Consider the following 18,544-nt stretch of genomic DNA (forward strand, 5'->3'; position numbering starts at 1 on the left):
TTGCATTCGCTGTGGGGGACAGGCTAAAACAGGCTCGGTGGTTATAGCCTAAGGCTTAGTTTTAAAACTAAGCTTTTCCCCACACCCTTGACTGTTGCATGATGTCGGGTGGTGAACCCTCATGAGGAATCCCATTATGCCTCAGATAACTGACTTTGTATCAGGCTTCCTTGTTTGTATTTTGGATTAAAGGTTTGGATTTCTACACTATAAAATGGGGCAGAGGAGCCCATGCTGTAGGAGAGCAGAGAAAGGCCATGTGGTGGAGAGGAGAAGCAGCCAAGATGGTGGAGTGCTGAAGGAGAAGCTAGTTTGTGCAGAGAGAAGGAGATGGGGAACAAAGGTGAATAAGGCTGGTGAGGTAGAAACCTTTGATTCTAGGAATCTCGGATAAGTCAGTGGCTTTGGGAGCCCTGAATGGAAAGGAATTGTTTTCCCACTGTGTGTATTTCTTGCCCGCTGGGTGCAAGCTAGGATTAAAGCTAATGGCCCACCAGTTCTTGGCTCTGTTGTTTCATTACCATCTGTCTGAATCATATGTGAACCTGTTGTAGAGTACTGCACCCCAGATTCTGAAAAGTACCATACCTCACTTCATCGAGTCCACGTAGAGACACTCAGTCCAGATAAATTTTGAAGAGTTTTATTAAAGGAGGAAAAAAAAATTTTTTAAAGGAGGAAATTTTAATATGCTGGCCGCATATGGCTGACATGGGGCATCTGCAGGCCCAAATTGTGCAGCCCCCAAAATAGATCAGGGCTGTTTATATACCCTCAATCACACATGGGTGGGGGAAAGCATGACATTATGGCACAATCATTAATAAGATTATAACATTTGTCTAGGGGATACACAGAAACATTAAGACTTTCAATGTAACACAATCAAAGATATTTACAAGTCTTTCAGGGTTCCTCTTCCCTCACTAGCCTAGAGGAATTTTACTGTCAAGATTCCAGGAAAGGGAGGAACTACAATCAATGCAAGGTGGTATGTAAATTCTGCCTGGTATTGAAAGGGAAGAAGTTTCTCAGTTAACCTTAATCCTTTCAGAGAACTTAAAACCAATTACCCTAGTCATCCTTGTAAGTCAGGAGGCTTCTACATTCCTTTTCCTCCATTTTCCAAGGAAAGGACAGGAAAGCCTGACCCTTTCTTCCTGGAATATCAATATTAATTTGCAGCGTTTTGGTACCTTACAACAAACCTGCATTGGCCAGGCAGCTGTGATGGTGGCTATGGCTACTGGCTGACATTTGGCGTAGTTGGCAGGATTCGATACAGCTGAGTATGGAGCCACCACTAGAGGACTGGCTGCTGTTATGGTTCCCCATGGCTGTCTTTTGGGAACCCTAGGCTGGCAGACTTTTACAGCCATGCGTGAGGAAACCGAGAGCTCTGTAGAAGAGGCTTCCTGGGACCTGCAAACCGAGCAGTGGAAGGAGCTGGAGCATATGTGGGAGAAATGGATCCCGACCCTGGAGCTGGAGCAAGCACCGGAGAAGGAGGCCGGCCAGGTTCGTGAGATTCGCTTGGAAATGGAGCAGCCGCTGGAGAAGGATTCATAGGTTCATGAGTTGCAGATTGCCCTGGACATTGTGGAGAGCCAGCTGGCAGGAGGCTGGGGCTGAGGTCAGAGCTGGGGCTGCAAGGCCTGCAGAGCAGAAGGCATCAGCAGCCCGGGGCTCGAGCCGGCAGCAGGAGCTGATGTTTTCAGTTCCTCTTTGGAGGATGAGGAGAATCGGGCTGGAGTTGCGATCCACAGTCTCCAGAAGATGAGAGCCCAGCAGCAAGGAGCACTTACTACATTCCTGGTAGGTCTGCAATTTTGGGACATAGGGGTGGATGCCATTATGCTCTCCAGAGCAGAGATGGAAATGCTGACCACTATTGCCACGTGTTCCTCTTTGGGACAGTGAAAGACCTGCCAGGGCCACAGGGATGAGGGGGGTGGCTGAGGCCCCATGTGTGTGGATTGATTCCTGGACTATGACTGGAATGAGCACTGGCTCCTTTGTGGGATGGACTTATGAATTTTGTACAATGTGAAATACCCTGATGGGGGCAGGGGACAGCTTGCTTGAGGTTCTCCCCTGCCCCAGGAAGCTTTTCAAATGGCTGGAAAGGCTAAGGACATTTTATTTTATTATTATTATTACTTTTTACAGAGACAGAGAGAGAGAGAGTCAGAGAGAGGGATAGACAGGGACAGACAGACAGGAACAAAGAGATGAGAAACATCAATCATTAGTTTTTCATTGCGCATTGCGACACCTTAGTTGTTCATTGATTGCTTTCTCATATGTGCCTTGACCGTGAGCCTTCAACAGAATGAGTAACCCCTTGCTCGAGCCAGCGACCTTGGGTCCAAGTGGTCCAAGCTGGTGAGCTTTTGCTCAAACCAGATGAGCCCATGCTCAAGCTGGTGACCTCGGGGTCTCGAACCTGGGTCCTCAGCATCCCAGTCTGACGCTTTATCCACTGCACCACTGCCCGGTCAGGCTGGGCTGAGGACATTTTATACTTTTGTCAAAGTGCTCAGAGACTGGTGAAGTCTATCTGTATAATTGTTGAAATTGTATGATTTGTCATGTTTTAATTTGTGTAATGTGCAAATAAGTTTGTAAATAGGATATATATGTTTGCTCGCTTATAGTTTGCATTGGGTGTGGGGGACAGGCTGTAAGCAGGCAGAGTTGTTATAGCCTAAGGCTTAGTTTTTAGACTAAGCTTTTCCCCACTCCCTTGACTGTTGCATGATGTGGGGAGGTGCACTCTCATGAGGAATCCCATTATGCCTCAGATAACTGACTTTGTATCAGGCTTCCCTGTTTGTATTTTGGATTAAAGGTTTGGATTTCTACACTATAAAATGGGGCAGAGAAGCCCATGCTGTAGGAGAGCAGAGAAAGCCCACATGGAGGAGAGGAGAAGCAGCCAAGATGGTGGAGTGGTGGAGGAGAAGCCAGTTTGTGCAGAGTTTGTGCAGGGAGAAGGAGATGGGGAACAAAGGTGAATAAGGCTGGTGAGGTAGAAACCTTTGATTCTAGGAAACTCGGATAAGTCAGTGGCTTTGGGAGCCCTGAGTGGAAAGGGAAGTGTTTTCCCACTGTGTATATCCCTTGCCCTCTGGGTGCAAGCTAGGATTAAAGCTAATGGCCCACCAGTTCTTGGCTCCATTGTTTCATTACCGTCTGTCCGAATCAAATGGGAACCTGCAATGGCCAGGCGGCTGTGATGGTGGCCGCGGCTACTGGCTTGTCACAGATACACTCTGCTTCTCCAAGTGTAGTTCATACAGGCTGAATGTGCCTGAGCCAGTTTCAGGGGGTCTGCATGGTCAAAACTATTTTCTTAATAATATTAAGACATTACTTGATCTTTCCCATTGTGTTGACGTTTCCTCCAATGGTACCAAAATAACAGTGGGTGAAACTGCTGGCTCCTTAGCATGAATTAAGGCAGCGTGGCATCAATTTATAGTAGAGTCATTGTGGCATTCTTCACTGCCAAATCTATGCAGAAAAAGAATTAAAAGACCATTTTCACTTAAGATTATCCTTGATAGTACAAGTTGTGAACTTTATGAAATCTCTTTCCTAGAGTACATGTTTTTTTAATGTTCTTTGTGATGAAATGGAAGATGTATATTTACTTCTGTTTTCTGAAGTACGTCACTGTGCAATTGTTTTAGATGTGTGAGTTAAACTAGCTGCTCTTTTTCATAAAACACCATTTTTATTTGAAAGAATGACTGACTGGAAAACTAAAGTTGTTCAGACTTGGATATTTGAATGAAATGAATCTGCCACTTAAAGGAAGGTGACTGAAAGTATTGCTATTTCAGTATTTGAACTTTCAAGCCAAAATGATAACTTTGGAAAATATGATATTCACCAAAGTGAGATTAACAACTTCACAAGACTGATGACATCAGTGATGATTATAATAAATGTGATTTCTTTACATTTGATCTTAACCAAAAGGCTGAGAAATGATACAGGTAATTTTTAAAATATTGAATAATGAAATGTATCAATATTTGGAAGATCTGCATAACTCGATAGTAAACCAGTATTTTCCAAATGGTTTCAGATACCCCACTGCAACTAACATTTAAGAAATTACCATTTGTTATCTGGCCAGGTGGTGGCGCAGTGGATAGAGTGTTGACCTGGGATGCTGAGGTCCCAGGTTTGAAACCCCACTGTTGCCAACTTGAATGTGGGATCATAGACATGACCCCATGGTTGCCAGCTTGAGCCCAAGGTCGCTGGCTTGAGCAAGGAATCACTGGCTCAGCTGGAGCCTCCTGGTTGACACATATGAGAAAGCAATCAATGAACAACTAATATGCTGCCAAATATTAGTTGATGCTTCTCATCTCTCTTCCTTCCTGTCTCTCTTTCTCCCTCTCTCTAAAAGAAACTACCATTTGACCATTTGTTGAGTTTTGTATCAAAGAAGAGTATCCACAAAAGAAGAAGAAGAAAGAGGGGGAGGAGGAGGAGGGTATTAAGTGGAGAAGGGAAAAATCTATGTAAGACATGATTTCCTTCACTTCTGAGACCAAAATAACATAGTACAACAGAGAATGGGGAAGCAAAGAGGAGAATTCAGCTGACTTCTACTAAGCCAGACATGAAAGAAATTTGCAAAATTATAATACAATGCCCCTCAATAATTCTTTTTAAGTGAGAGGAGTGGAAACAGTGAGACAGACTCCTACATGCACCCCGACAGTGATCCTCCGGCAACCTCCATCTGTGCCTGATGATCGAATCAACTGAGTTATCTTCAGTGCCTGAAGCCGACACTCAGACCAACCAAGCTATTCTGTAATGCCTGGGGTAGATGCTGGAACCAATCAAGCCACTGGCTGCAGGAAGGGAAGAGGAAGAGAAGGGAGGAGAGGCAGGGTGAGAGAAGCAGGTGGTCACTTCTCTTGTGTGCCCTGGATGGAATCAAACCCAGGATGTCCATATACCAGGCCGGCACTCTACCCACTGAGCCAACCACCCAGGGCCTTTTAAATTTATTTATTGATTTTAGTGAGAGAGGAAGGAAGAGAGAGACAGAAACATTGATCTGTTCCTATATATGCCCTGACTAGGGTTTGAACCAGCAACCTCTGTGCTTTGAGATGATGCTCTAACCAACCAGACTATCCAGCCAGGGAGGGCTTCAATAATTTTTGTTTTAAGAAGTGTAGTTATAGTTAATAAAATATATTATCTCAACATGTAATGGTTAATATTATTGTTTTAAGTGAATTAATAAATGAAAAAACTTTTTATTGAATTTACTGGGATGACACTGGTTAAACTTATATAGGTTTTAGGCATACAATTCTATAATCTGTATATTGTGTGTTCACCACCCCAAATAAATGTTTTTTAATTTATCAATTAAAAAGAAAAGATTTTAGGCCCTGGCCCGTTGGCTCAGTGGTAGAGCGTTGGCCTGGCGTGCAGGAGTCCCGGGTTCGATTCCCGGCCATGGCACACAGGGGAAGCACCCATCTGCTTCTCCACCCCTCCCCCTCTCCTTCCTCTCTGTCTCTCTCTTCATCTCCGGCAGCCAAGGCTCCATTGGAGCAAAGTTGCCCCGGGCTCTGAGGATGGCTCTGTGGCCTTTGCCTCAGGCGCTAGAATGGCTCTGGTTGCAACAGAGCTACGCCCCAGATGGGCAGAGCATTGCCCCCTGGTGGGCATGCCAGGTGGATCCCTGTCGGGCGCATGTGGGAGTCTGTCTGACCGCCTCCCTGTTTCCAACTTCAGAAAAAAATACAAAAAAATAAATAAATAAATAAAAAATAAAAAAAGATTTTATTTATTGATTTTTAAAGAGAGGAGAGAGAGAAAGGGGAGAGGAGGAGCAAGAAGCATCAACTCCTAGTAGTTGTTTCTTATATGTGCCTTGACCAGGCAAGCCCTAGTTTTTGAACCCGTGACCTCAGCTTTATCCACTGTGCCACCAAAGGTCAGGCTTAATTTTTAATTTGGTGAATATCCCACATAAACAAAAGTTCCTTGGGGTTCTTAATCCTTTTAAAAAATGTAAAGTGAGCCCTGGCCAGTTGGCTCAGTGGTAGAGCGTCGGCCTGGCGTGCGGAATTCCCGGGTTCGATTCCCGGCCAGGGCACACAGGAGAGGCGCCCATCTGCTTCTCCACCCATCCCCCTCTCCTTCCTCTCTGTCTCTGTCTTCCCTTCCCGCAGCGGAGGCTCCATTGGAGCAAAAGATGGCCCGGGCGCTGGGGATGGCTCCTTGGCCTCTGCCTCAGGCGCTATAGTGGCTCTGGTCGCGACAGAGCGATGCCCCGATGGGCAGAGCTTCGCCCCCTGGTGGGCGTGCCGGATGGATCCTGGTCGGGCGCATGCGGGAATCTGTCTGCCTCCCCGTTTCCAGCTTCAGAAAAAAAAAAAAATGTAAAGTGATCCTGAAACTAACAAGTTCGAGAAAACCTGCTTTGAAGTGTGTGCAATAATCTCCACTTTATAGATGAAGAAATTAAGATTTACAGAGATTCAGAACCAGTTTAGGGCCACAAGGTCAGGGCTCAGTACCTAGCACTGAGCTCCAGAGCTTGTATTTGTAAGCATAACTTTTCCTTTGATGTTATCTTTGCTAACATTATATTTAAATTGGCAGTTAAAATACATTTCAACAACACAAAAAAGTCATCATATTCAACGAATTGTTCTTGTTCACTATGTAGCAGCACCATCCTTCTTTGGGCTCCTTTTGGCGAGTGAAACTTGAGTTGCTGAACCATCCCAGTCCCGGTTTTCGTTCTGACCAGCTATGGTTTTATGAATCTGAGCGGGAGTTCTCTTGATAACTTCGCGGGGGAACTGCAACCTGCGGGGTTTAACTGGAATTCTTGGGACTTTGCGAGGCTCCAGAAACTGGGGCGCTTTCTTCCCCGACCCACCCACACTCAAGACCTCGCTTTGCAGAACAGAAAGACCCGTGACCACCTCCTCTCATCCTCTCGGTTCCCGGGCCCCTCTTTCAGACCTTTAATAAGACTCCCTGGCCGCTGATTGGCTGGCCTGGCAACGCGAGCGGGACGCGGCCCCGGATTGGACGTCAGAGCCCCTTGCTCGCCCCTCACCGGCGGCCACCCTCCAGCACCCGAAGCGAGTGGTGGGACAGCCCCACCAGGGTCTGGGTGGGGCCCCGCGCGCCTCGGGGGAAACAGGATCGCCACTAAAAGTCGGAGGCTGCAGGGGCGGGGAGCCCTGGGCAACCGGGATTGGAGTGTCGGGAGCTGTCTCCCGTCGTGCACTGGGACGCCGGCCACTCACCCGGAAGGAGAAGCTGAGACTGGCTATATGGTGGGGCTCCGGCGGTGTCGCTGTGGTCAGTGGGTGCAGCTCGCAGGTGAGGGGGCGCGGGCGGGCCCGCGGGGAGTGGGTAGTGCTCTGAGGTGAAAGCGCCCCTATTGGCGCTTGCGGTGGGGACCCTGCTTGACATCCTGGGGGCTGGCTCACGTTTCGGAATAAAGGCGGGTACTTGCTTGGGATCCAGGGAAAGAAACCCGGCTTTTCCATTTATTTGAGTATAGGAGTGTGAAGCATCTTTCTTTCCCACTCCCCCAGCTTAGTAGGCAAAGGAGAAGAAGGACCAGGTGGCGCTTTGCTCCTAGTTCGTTAAGAATGGAGGGGGAGTGGCCGGAGTTAAAGAGTTTGTAGACATTTACCCAAACGGCATAATGGCAAGTATTTTACAGGGACATAGGAGGCTCTTGCGCTAGACTGTGGTCGCCTTTGTGACTAACCTTGCAAATGGAAGGAATGGCAAATGACAGACGGATCAAAGAACGGAGCAGAGCTGGTTCGCTGAGAACACAAGGAGGTTGGTCAGACAGGGGAAGCTTCCTCCCCCACCTGTGGGTGTTTCGGAAGGGGAGCTTTTTGAGCTGCGCTGGCTCAAGAATGAGTAAGAAGAGAAGGAAGTTTCGGTGGCTCAATATACTTTTATTGCCTGATTGGTTTTTTTAACCTGTCTCTTGAAGTAGTTTAAATGGGAGCGAAAATGGTGGGGCTAAAAGCCTTGAATTGTTATGACATTGGAAAGCTTTACGGGGAATCTACTTTGTAAATAGCAAACAGCTGGGTTCTCCCTGGAGTTATTGGTGCTGGTACACGTGGAGAAAGTAAAGGAAACTTCAGATGTGATCGCAAGGGCCCAGGAAATGGAGGTGGCGCTGAGCTGCATAAGTAGCTGAGAGGATCATTGACTCGATCCTTATTTGGATGACATTTGGATCCATCTCCCAGATCATAGAGCTAGAGTTAAGAAGTTCCTTCTTCCCCTTCAGACAACGGAGCTTCATTTCCTTCTAAGGAGTGGCATCTATCACTAGTGCAGAATAGTAGTTCCTAGAAATTATTACTTGAGGTCTAGGGTTTTGTATTCGTTACAGTGTTTTTAAGGAAAGTTACAGCTGAAACTTTCTTAGTGCCCTTCAAATTTAGACTTAAGTACACAGCATCTTGGGGGTTCTATTTTTTTTTTTTCTTTAGCGAGAGAGAGAGAAACAGGAAGGGAGAGAGATGAGAAGCATCAACTCGTAATTGCATCAGTTGTTCATTGATTGCTTTTCATACATGCTTTGACTGGGGAGCTCCTGCTGAGCTAGCGACCCCTTGCTTGAGCCAGTGACCATAGGATCATGCCTGTGATCCCATGCTCAAACTGGCGACATCGTGCTCAAGCTGGCAACCTTGGGGTTTTGAACCTGGGACCTCAGTGTCCCAGATCAATGCTCTGTTCACTGCGCCACCACTGGTCAGGCAGTCCTAGTTTTTTTTAAGCCAATTTATAGTTACTGGTTTCTAAGTGATATTAGCCCCAAAGGAAAGGGGAGGAACCTTGGACGTGGAGGTGGTGCAGATCCCCATGCAAATTCTTCTTGAGTCCAAGAGAGTGATGACCATTTTAGTTACTAAATTGCAGTCTGAATTTGGGAAACCTTTCAAGGCACAGGGATGCATGATTTCCACTGAGCTTCTGGATGACTGATTTCCTTGGCATCATCTTTCCTGTCATTACTTTTGTGAAAAGACACTTCAGAGTCTTTTAACTCTGCTCCTGTGTAGGCAACTTACCAAATGCCTGTAAAGAAAAGAGAGAAAAAAACTTTTAAATCTGAGGTTAATTGTTCACAGTGAGTCGTCCTGTTCTTTTTGGTCACAGCTGTTTGACTACTTACATCGGGAGTTTGTACATCGGCTGTGAGGGCAATGGAATTGCTTCCCTTTCAGTGCAGGACCCCTTTGCAATGGTGACAGCATCAGATGAAAAATCAGATTGTCAGCAAGAATATTGTTTAAGATGGTGTTGCAATTCTAAAAGCTTCAGTTTGCTCGACTGTATAGCCCTATTTTGTCATATGCCATGCAGCTTTGTCCCTGAGTGTGGTATCTGTGTGGAGAGAGACCTTCTGGCATACCAGAAAGAATTGGAAAATCTGTCTGCTCTGCTAATTTTGTGGTGTAAATGAGTTCCCCTTCTCTTGAAACATTTGCCTTGTGTTAGCAAAACATAAGATAGAAGGAAACTCATTACACACCCTTCTAATGGTAAGGCAGAACTAATAAGGGAATGTGTTCAAAATTAATTGTGGGACTGTAAAAATGAGTGGGTGTGAATGGGCATGGGGGGAGGAGAGGGAGGTCTTAGACAGTCGTGTATTCCCAGGAGCCAGCCGGATCATTTGTTGGCAGTGCATATTGGCTGAAGTCAGTTTTCATTTCAAGGTAAATTGAAAAGGGAAATTAAATCTTATTGTTCCGCTCTTAAGAGAGGAGAAGGGGGTGCAGGTGGCAGCCAGGGTGGATGCTATTGGAGTGGTTCTAGGAGTAATAAGATTAGTGCTGTATTTTAACAGAAGGTGACATCATGGGCCCCTTTGGACTTGACTAGCCCTGTGCTGCAACCTTCATGGTCCCCTTGTCAGAGTGGGCTATGTCGCTGCACATGTAAACTGCCACACTGGGGGAAATCAGCAGCTTAAGCTTTAATGAATCTTTACAAAGGAGTGGAAAACATCCGAATAGACCTGTGCAGCTGTGGGCTGTTTGGGCAGAGGTACCAACCGAATGGCACGTCCAGTAAGGAAATAATTAGAACCATTGGCTTGGGTTTTGGAGGACAGATTAGATAATGGAAGGAGAATGGAGAAGGGAAGGTCAAAACTGGGCAACCCATTCAGTGCTCCCGGTACTCTCTAGCTCTGATTTGCCTCTGGGAAAGTGACTGTGGTCAGCAAGACAAAGAGAAGCATTGGTGTTTTGAGGGGCTCGATTGCCTCTGAACAGCCAGGAGGGGGCGATGTTAGGCTCACTTGCAAAGCTGTGCTGTGTGTGCCCACAAGATTGCTTTGCTTGCAGTCTTCTGGCAGAAGAACCACCCTGTTCTGGCTGCTTGAAGCCAACACTGCACAGACCCACACATGCTTTACCTAGAGGTGGCCTGGTTAAGGGTCTTGGCCGTGGTCTGAAAAGGGAGGAAAATCCCCCAGGGCCTGTAGCTGTCATTGAGCTAATGTGGGAGAATTTTTTTTTTCTCTTCCTCTTCAGTTTTTACACAAGAACAACAACAAAAAAGGTGCCTGGGTCTCCCCAGGAGGGTTGATTAGAGTTTTTCAGGGTTTTGCCCTGGTAGAGAGCGGTAAGAATAGAAGCACACTAAACCTGATTGTTCCCTTGTCGTTTCCCCCCCAGCAGATGTTTCCTTCCAATGGGCTTTTGGTGTAGGATGTTGGCGAACCAAGAGCAGGAGGTAAGCACGTGGTCTCCACAGAACAGGCGGGCGAAAGTTTGAGGGAATTTGGGAGAAGATGCACGTTATTGCTCGGTGCTGTTCTTCTGACAATAGTACTCCTGATGAGCTCAAAGTAAATCCAGAAGAAGGAAATCAGTAGTAAGGGCATTTCTGGGAAATGAGGTTCCATTTGGACTAACTTTTCTCTTTCTTAGAATGTACCAGAATGTAAGCTTTATGAGGGCAAGGGTTTTTATCTCTTGTTTTAGAACAGTGCTGGACACATATGGGTCAAAATAAATGTTGAATTTAATGAATAAGTGAACAAAGGAATGAAAGTTGCTGCTGTCTGTTTGGGAGAGTCTGGTACCCTGTGTTGTCAAAGCTGCCTTACTGTGTGGCTGAGCTGAAGCAGCATTTCTTTCCTCCAGGAGGTGATCACCGTGCGTGTTCAGGACCCCCGTGTGCAGAATGAAGGCTCCTGGAATTCTTATGTGGATTATAAGATCTTCCTCCATGTAAGTGCATCATACTTCTGCACTGGCATCAGCATTCTCCAGGGCTGAGGGTTAGTGCTGAAGCAGGACCTGTTTGTGAACTTTTTTTTTTTTTTTTGTATTTTTCTGAAGCTGGAAACGGGGAGAGACAGTCAGACTCCCGCATGCGCCCGACCGGGATCCACCCGGCACGCCTACCAGGGGCGAAGCTCTGCCCACCAGGGAGCGATGCTCTGCCCCTCCAGGGCGTCGCTCTGCCGTGACCAGAACCACTCTAGCGCCTGGGGCAGAGGCCAAGGAGCCATCCCCAGCGCCCGGGCCATCTTTGCTCCAATGGAGCCTCGGCTGTGGGAGGGGAAGAGAGAGACAGAGAGGAAGGGGGGGGTGGAGAAGCAAATGGGCGCTTCTCCTATGTACCCTGGCCGGGAATCGAACCCGGGTCCCCCGCACGCCAGGCTGACGCTCTACCGCTGAGCCAACTGGCCAGGGCCAGAACATTTTTTTAAAATTGATTGATTTTAGAGAGACAGAGAAAGGGAAGGAGAAAGAGGAAGAGAGAGAGGCACATTCACTTGTTGTTCTACTTAGTTACATATTCACTGGTCACTTCCCATATGTGCCTTGACCGGTGATCGAACCTGAAACCTTGGCGTTTTGGGATGACGCTCTGTCTGACTGAGCTAACTGGCCAGGGCCCGTGGATATTTTTGACAGGCCCGAAACAGTAGAAAAGAGGTAGGAGAGGAGCAAGGACTTGGGTATGCCTTAGAGTTGCTTGCAGGCTGGCCTGGTGGCACCTTGCTCTAGGTGGAGCCCCTGGTCAGGACTGGGGCCTAGTGGCGTAGACCCTCAGTGAGAGGGGTGTTGGGAGTTCCTGTGATTTTGGCCTTTTTCCACTAAACCCTTTTCACATATTTTCTCTTGTAGACCAACAGCAAGGCCTTCACTGCCAAGACATCCTGTGTGCGTCGCCGCTACCGTGAGTTCGTGTGGCTGAGGAAGCAGCTACAGAGAAATGCTGGTTTAGTGTGAGTCTGCTCTTGCTTTCGTGTTGGGTCTGAAACTGGCTTTTTAAGTTCTTACTTGGGAATTAGAGTTCACAACGAGGACAACTTGGCAACATTGCAGGCACTAATGCACTTGAGAAATGTATGCTTAAATTACGTTTTCAGACCCCAGCTGGTTGGCTCAGTGGATAGAGTGTCGGCCTGGTATGGATATTCCAGGTTCAATTCCTGGTCAGGGCACACAAAGGAAAGCAACCATCTGCTTCTCTCCCCCTTCCTCCTTCTCTCCCTTTCCCCACAGCAAGTGGCTCAGTTGGTTTGAGTGTCAGCCCCAGGCACTGAGGATAGCTCAGTTAGTCTCAGAGAGTAAAATTGGGTGCTAAAAATAGCTTGATTGGGCCCTGGCTGGTTGGCTCAGCGGTAGAGCGTCGGCCTGGCGTGCGGGGGACCCGGGTTCGATTCCCGGCCAGGGCATATAGGAGAAGCGACCATTTGCTTCTCCACCCTCCACCCCCTCCTTCCTCTCTGTCTCTCTCTTCCCCTCCCGCAGCCAAGGCTCCATTGGAGCAAAGATGGCTCGGGCGCTGGGGATGGCTCCTTGGCCTCTGCCCCAGGCGCTAGAGTGGCTCTGGTCGCTGCAAAGCGATGCCCGGAGGGGCAGAGCATCGCCCCCTGGTGGGCAGAGCGTCACCCCTGGTGGGCGTGCCGGGTGGATCCTGGTCGGGCGCATGCGGGAGTCTGTCTGACTGTCTCTCCCTGTTTCCAGCTTCAGAAAAATACAAAAAAAAAAAAAAAAATAGCTTGATTGATCCAAGCATTGGCCTCAGATGGGGGTTGCTGGGTGGATCCTGGTCGGGTGCATGCGGGCTGGAATCTGTTTCACTATTTCCCTTGTTCTCACTTAAAAAACAAAGTTATGTTGCCTGACCAGGCGGTGGCGCAGTGGATAGAGCATTGGACTGGGATGCGGAGGACCCAGGTTTGAGACCCTGAGGTCATTGGCTTGAGTGCGGGCTCATCTGGTTTGAGCAAAGCTCACCAGCTTGGACCCAAGGTCGCTGGCTCAAGCAAGGGGTTACTCAGTCTGCTGTAGCCCCATGGTCAGGGCACATGTGAGAGAGCAATCAATGAACAACTAAGGTGTTGCAACGAAAAACTAATGATTGATGCTTCTCATCTCTCTCTGTTCCTGTCTGTCTGTCCCTGTCTATCCCTCTCTCTGACTCTCTCTCTGTCTCTGTAAAAACAAAAACAAAAAACCCGACAAAGTTATGTTTTCAAATCAGTGAAAAAAATAAAGACAGAATTCTTATTTTTACTATTTTGACCTAAGTGTGTTATAGACATATCAAAAGTATTTTTTTGTATGCATATTAGTCTAGGGCTAAACAAATGTACTGTTAGCATTTTAAATATGCTATCACTGGTTATCAGAAACTTTTGTTTTTAGTTTAGAAATTAAATTTAATGGGGTGCCATTGGTCCATAGGAGGACATAGGGTTCAGGTGTACATTTCCATAGCATGTGAAGTATTCATTACAGTGTGTGCCCGTCACCCAGAGTCAGACCACTTCTTGTCACCGTATATTTGACCTCCTTGACTTCCCACCCTTCCCTCTGGTAAACACTTGAATCTCAGTTTTATGTCCCACCTACGTGTGAAATCATATAGTTTTTGGCTTTTTCAGAAACTGTTTAGTACCTGGACTTGGCAGGTGGTGAGCCTGTCCGTTTAATATGTAAAAATTGTGATTTTTATTTTTATTTTTTTTGTGTGTGTAAAGACCTTTTCCTAGAGACACAACAGACTAAAAGTCATAGGAAAGAGTGTGCAGACAATTTAGAGCAGTGATTCCCCACAGATAGGTCACCGAATGCTCTGGCGAAGGATGGCCTGTTGAAGATCTAGGCGGTTAGCTACCATGCGGAACTGATAGGCCATTGTCATGGCTCAGGCTCTCATAAGCCAGTTGGAACTTCCCAAGGCGAATTGTACATTTCTAGCCTTGCTGTTGTTTTTTTAAAAGTTATATGCTAAGGCACTTGCCAGTTAGCTCAGTTGGTTAGAGCGTTGTACTGATACACCAAGGTTGAGGGTTCAATTCTTGGTCAGGGCAGATACAAGAATGATCAGCAAATTAATGTTTCTCTCTCTTTCTCCCTCCCCCCCTCCCCCTCTTCTTCCTTCTTTCTCTTCTTCCCTCCCCTTCCCTCCATCCCTTTCCTTCTCTGTCTCTCTTCCTTCTTCTTACTCTAAAATCAATAGTAAATTTAAAAAATTAAGTTATGTGGCCCTGGCCGGCTGGCTCAGTGGTAGAGTGTCAGCCTGGCATGTGGAAGTCCCGGGTTCTATTCCCGGCCAGGGCACACAGGAGCCTATCCGCTTCTCCACCCCTCCCCCTCTCCTTCCTCTCTGTCTCTCTCCCCCTCCCGCAGCCAAGACTCCAATGGAGCAGAGTTGGCCCAAGCACTGAGGATGGCTCCATGGCCTCTGCCTCAGGCGCTAGAATGGCTCCAATTGCAGCGGAGCAATGCCCCAGATGGGCAGAGCATCACCCCCTGGTGGGCTTGCTGGGTGGATCCTGGTCGGGTACACGTGAGAGTCTGTCTCTGCTTCCCTGTTTCTCACGTCAGAAAAATACAAACAAACAAACAAAATTAAGTTATGTCGTAAGCTTCACAAGAGAGACTAAAGAGGTTTAGAGAGTGTATGTTCAACAACTCAGCTACTTTTAGAAAATTCCAAATGTGTAACTTTTTGGGACTGGCATAGGTAGTCTTACTATATACACAAGACCCAGCATTCTCTATGTCTCTCTGTGTTTCTCCCTTTCAAAAATAATAGTTGAGAGTGGGAGTGGGTTTTGTAAACAATGTAGTACAGTAGCATGGAGTTTTGAAGTCATAGACTTGGTTCAAATACCAGCTCTGCTGCTTACTAGCTGTGTGGCACTGGGAAATTTTCTCAACTTCTCTGATTCTATTTCCTTGCTAGTAAAATGGGAACACTGATACCTTTCTCATGGGGCTTTGGGAGGTTTAATGAAGTAAGGTTCGTAAAACATTTAGTGTAGTGCCTGACACATGGCATGCAGACATTCATTGTTAGCTTTCCACATCTGCCACCTTATTAAAAGCTATTTAGATTGATTTGTGACTCTTTATAGGGGATTTTCTTGATCGGGCTGAAATGACTGTTTTGGATGTCACACTTATCTTGGGTGTTACATTATGTGACTCCACAGGCCTGTCCCTGAACTTCCTGGGAAGTCAACCTTCTTTGGCAGCTCCGATGAGTTCATTGAGAAGCGACGACAAGGTCTGCAGCACTTCCTCGAAAAGTGAGTGGACCTGGCAGGCCGGGTCTAGCCTCCTGAGGTGGGGGCCGGGGGGGGGGAAGGCGACAGGCAGGATCGCCTATTGAACACACAGGTGCATTGGGGTAGACCCCTTCCTTGTACCCTCATGCCCACTTGAGCCAGCGCCCTCCAGAGGATGGGGTTGGAGAGAGCAAATCCTCAGGGGGATGTGTGTATTGTCTACCTGTGTTTGCCCCAGGGTCCTGCAGAGTGTTGTCCTCCTGTCAGACAGCCAGTTACACCTCTTCCTGCAAAGCCAGCTCTCAGTGCCTGAGATAGAAGCCTGTGTCCAGGGTCAAAGCCACGTGACCGTTTCTGATGCCATTCTCCGCTATGCGATGTCAAACTGCGGCTGGGTCCAGGAGGAGAGGCCGGGCTCTTCTCACTTGGCTAAAGGAGACCAGCCTAAGAGGTGACTAAAGCTCTCTTTTCTGAGACACTAGGATCCAGGATTACTATAACCTGGGCCAGTGAGGTGTCTCATTTGATAGAGAAAGTAAAGTCCAGTGTTGGTGGCCTTTCCAAAGAGGCCTCGTTCTCTTCGTGTGTGGTTGTCTCGTTCCACGCACGAAGGTCTGTGTGAACCCGTCCCTGGGTAGCAGGCTCTCCAGTAGAAGCCTGGGGAGAAGGAAGAGAAGGCTTTCTTATTTATTCCGGACTTTATCCCGCCTCCCTTCTAAATAACCTTATCGAGATACAATTCACACTCCATAAAATTCATCCTTTTAGTGTACAATTCAGTAATTTCTAGTTTAGAACATTTTCACCACCACAGAAGAAAACTTGTACCCATTTGCGTGGCTCTCCATTTCCCCAACCCCAAGTCCCTGGCAACCACTAACCTACTTTCTGTGTCTGAGATTTACCTATCCTGCACATTTCATACAAACGGAGTTGTAAGATACGTGGTCTTTTCTGACTGGCTTCTTATACTTAGCGTGTTTTCATCCATGTCGTAGTGTGCATCAGCACTTACATCCTTCTCATGGCTGATAAAGAATCCATTTGTATGGAAATACCACTTTCTGTTTGTCTTCACTCGTGCTTATTCATTCCTGTTGTTCATCTGTTCCTCCTCTTCCTTTCCCACCATTCTAGTTGCTGCTTTTTCCCAAGATCGGGTCAGAGGAGTTCTCCGTCGCCGCCTCCTGAGGAAGAAAAGGGTCATTTTGAGGTGTGGGCTCCTGTGGTTGACTCGGAGGCTCCTTCCTCGGAAAACCTCCCTCTCCCACCTGCTACCTCGCCGCCATGCTGTGATTCTGCAAGATCTGATGAGGGACCTTCTGCTCCCGAGCCCGTGAGGAGGTCCTGGGGAGGGGACCATGCTGTGCCTTTGGATCCTAGTCAGTTAGAAACCGATTTGGAAAAGTGAGCTCTGGGTTCTGCTCTGAGGCAGACGGAGAAGATGCAGGCGAGGAGATGCAGGCGGCTGGGTGGCACTGGGTACAGCACAGGTGTGGGAGGTTGGGCTGCTTCGAGTTTTACAGTTGCCTCTGCTCAGGTTGATTGCAGAGGTTGGTCACGACTACTCCTCAAGCTTCCTTCATAGGAATGAACACTGCAGATGTTTGTAAGTTAAGCATAAGGTCCAGGGGCTGTTGGTTTTGAACAGAATCCCATGTTTACTCTCTTGAGAGCTGAGTTTCTTTAGATGTTTGTTAATGGGCCCAGGAACACTGTCTTAGGTGACTGGTTTTGGGGACCCCTAAGTGGCAGATTTTAAGCTGCCATATTGAATATTATCCCAACCGAAATGCTTGTGTATTGTATTCCCACTGGCTCCGTTTTGCTGCAGGCCCTGGAGCACTTGTTTATGGGAGCTGGCCTCTTGCCTCCCTCCTCGCGTGGACAGGGTGGCCGGTGTTTATTTCCCCACCTCCTGGCGTCTCCTCTGCTAATCCCTCTGAACGAATGGTGCTGTGGCTCCTGTCGCTGGGGCTTCCTGCATATCCCCAGACCTCAGCATGGCTGTGTGGGGCCTGAGACCCACAGAACAGGGCCTGGCCGCCCATGAAAGAGCAACGGTTGTTCACAGCCCGAGGAAAGGCAGACAGCTCCGGGGCCTTTGTTTTGGACGAGGCTGTCCTGGACCGTCACTGTCTCTTTTGCTTATAAAGCAGAGATGGGACCATCTTTTCTGCAGGGGTGGAATGGGCTCCTTTCTTTTTTGAATGCTTTTCTTCTCCCTTAGTAACAAACAGCTCCCTGCCCCTGGGGCTTCAGCCACTACAGTGTCCCTCTGCTGTGGTGCAGGGAGCCGTATGTTCAGTCCAGTGGGGCACAAGGGCTTTGTTTCTTTTTGGAGAGAGCTCTGTAGGGATGGAGATGAGGAACAACACGCCTTCAGACAATGAGGCGTTCTGCCCCCCTGCTGCCATAATTCCTCTCCACCGAGAGCAAGAGAGCGGGGCTGGTAGGAGACGGAGCCGCCGGTGTCTGCATTGCTCGGCACCTAGGCTCGGGTGCGGCTCTGCGCGTCCACCTGTCCCTCCTCTGGCCATCCCGCCCTGTGTGTGGGCTCTTCTATGACCAGTCTGTGCTGTGGGACTGTCATGGCATTTAGTTCAGAGTTCAGGGGCTTTGGCCTGAAATAAAATTCAACTATTTAAGACTGTTGTCGCAATTTGTGTCTAACAAGCTGTAGCAGAGAAGGAGGGAATGCAGGCTGGCAGTAGTTACTTTCATAAATCATGAATTTATCAGTGTGGAAATAATGGCTCAGAGCTGCGCACTGCAGCTCCCCGCGCAGCTCTCCGGCACTACGTTTGCAGTTCAAGTTCACCACTGGAGAGGAAGCACTGTCTTCCAAAGAGCCAGGATCCAGCTCTTCTCACAGTCACGGGCATGAACCTTGTTAGGTATAATTTACCTGATGCTGCTTCCACCTTGCAGCCTGTCTGACGT

The 18,544-nt window shown here is 47.9% G+C and overlaps 1 protein-coding gene across 6 annotated transcripts; it reads left to right on the forward strand.

Moving 5' to 3' along the window:
• Window positions 1-7,125: 7,125 nt before the first annotated feature.
• On the forward strand, window positions 7,126-18,249 carry SNX11 (sorting nexin 11). Of its 6 annotated transcripts, none has more exons than XM_066263850.1 (8): window positions 7,126-7,389; window positions 9,712-9,770; window positions 10,740-10,794; window positions 11,208-11,294; window positions 12,201-12,301; window positions 15,527-15,622; window positions 15,840-16,052; window positions 16,739-18,249. In XM_066263850.1, the coding sequence occupies exons 3-8, from the start codon at window positions 10,753-10,755 to the stop codon at window positions 17,010-17,012; spliced, it is 813 nt and encodes a 270-aa protein (XP_066119947.1). In that variant the 5' UTR covers window positions 7,126-7,389; window positions 9,712-9,770; window positions 10,740-10,752; the 3' UTR covers window positions 17,013-18,249. The 6 variants fall into 6 exon arrangements, with proteins under 6 accessions (XP_066119947.1, XP_066119941.1, XP_066119942.1 ...); XM_066263848.1 differs by lacking the exon at window positions 7,126-7,389 and adding an exon at window positions 7,736-7,863 and having other exon boundaries at window positions 10,737-10,794; XM_066263847.1 differs by lacking the exon at window positions 7,126-7,389 and adding an exon at window positions 7,736-7,863.
• The last annotated feature ends 295 nt before the right edge of the window (window positions 18,250-18,544 follow it).

The sequence above is a fragment of the Saccopteryx bilineata genome, chromosome 2 (assembly GCF_036850765.1).
Source record: "Saccopteryx bilineata isolate mSacBil1 chromosome 2, mSacBil1_pri_phased_curated, whole genome shotgun sequence".
Taxonomy (NCBI): Eukaryota; Metazoa; Chordata; class Mammalia; order Chiroptera; family Emballonuridae; genus Saccopteryx; species Saccopteryx bilineata.

Bases quoted from the DNA above. Each gene is read 5' to 3' on its own strand.
- SNX11 (XM_066263850.1), top strand. From the start codon at position 10,753: ATGGGCTTTTGGTGTAGGATGTTGGCGAACCAAGAGCAGGAG. The intron at 11,295-12,200 runs GTAAGTGCATCA...TTTCTCTTGTAG, and splicing joins ATTATAAGATCTTCCTCCAT to ACCAACAGCAAGGCCTTCAC. The intron at 16,053-16,738 runs GTGACTAAAGCT...CCACCATTCTAG, and splicing joins AAAGGAGACCAGCCTAAGAG to TTGCTGCTTTTTCCCAAGAT.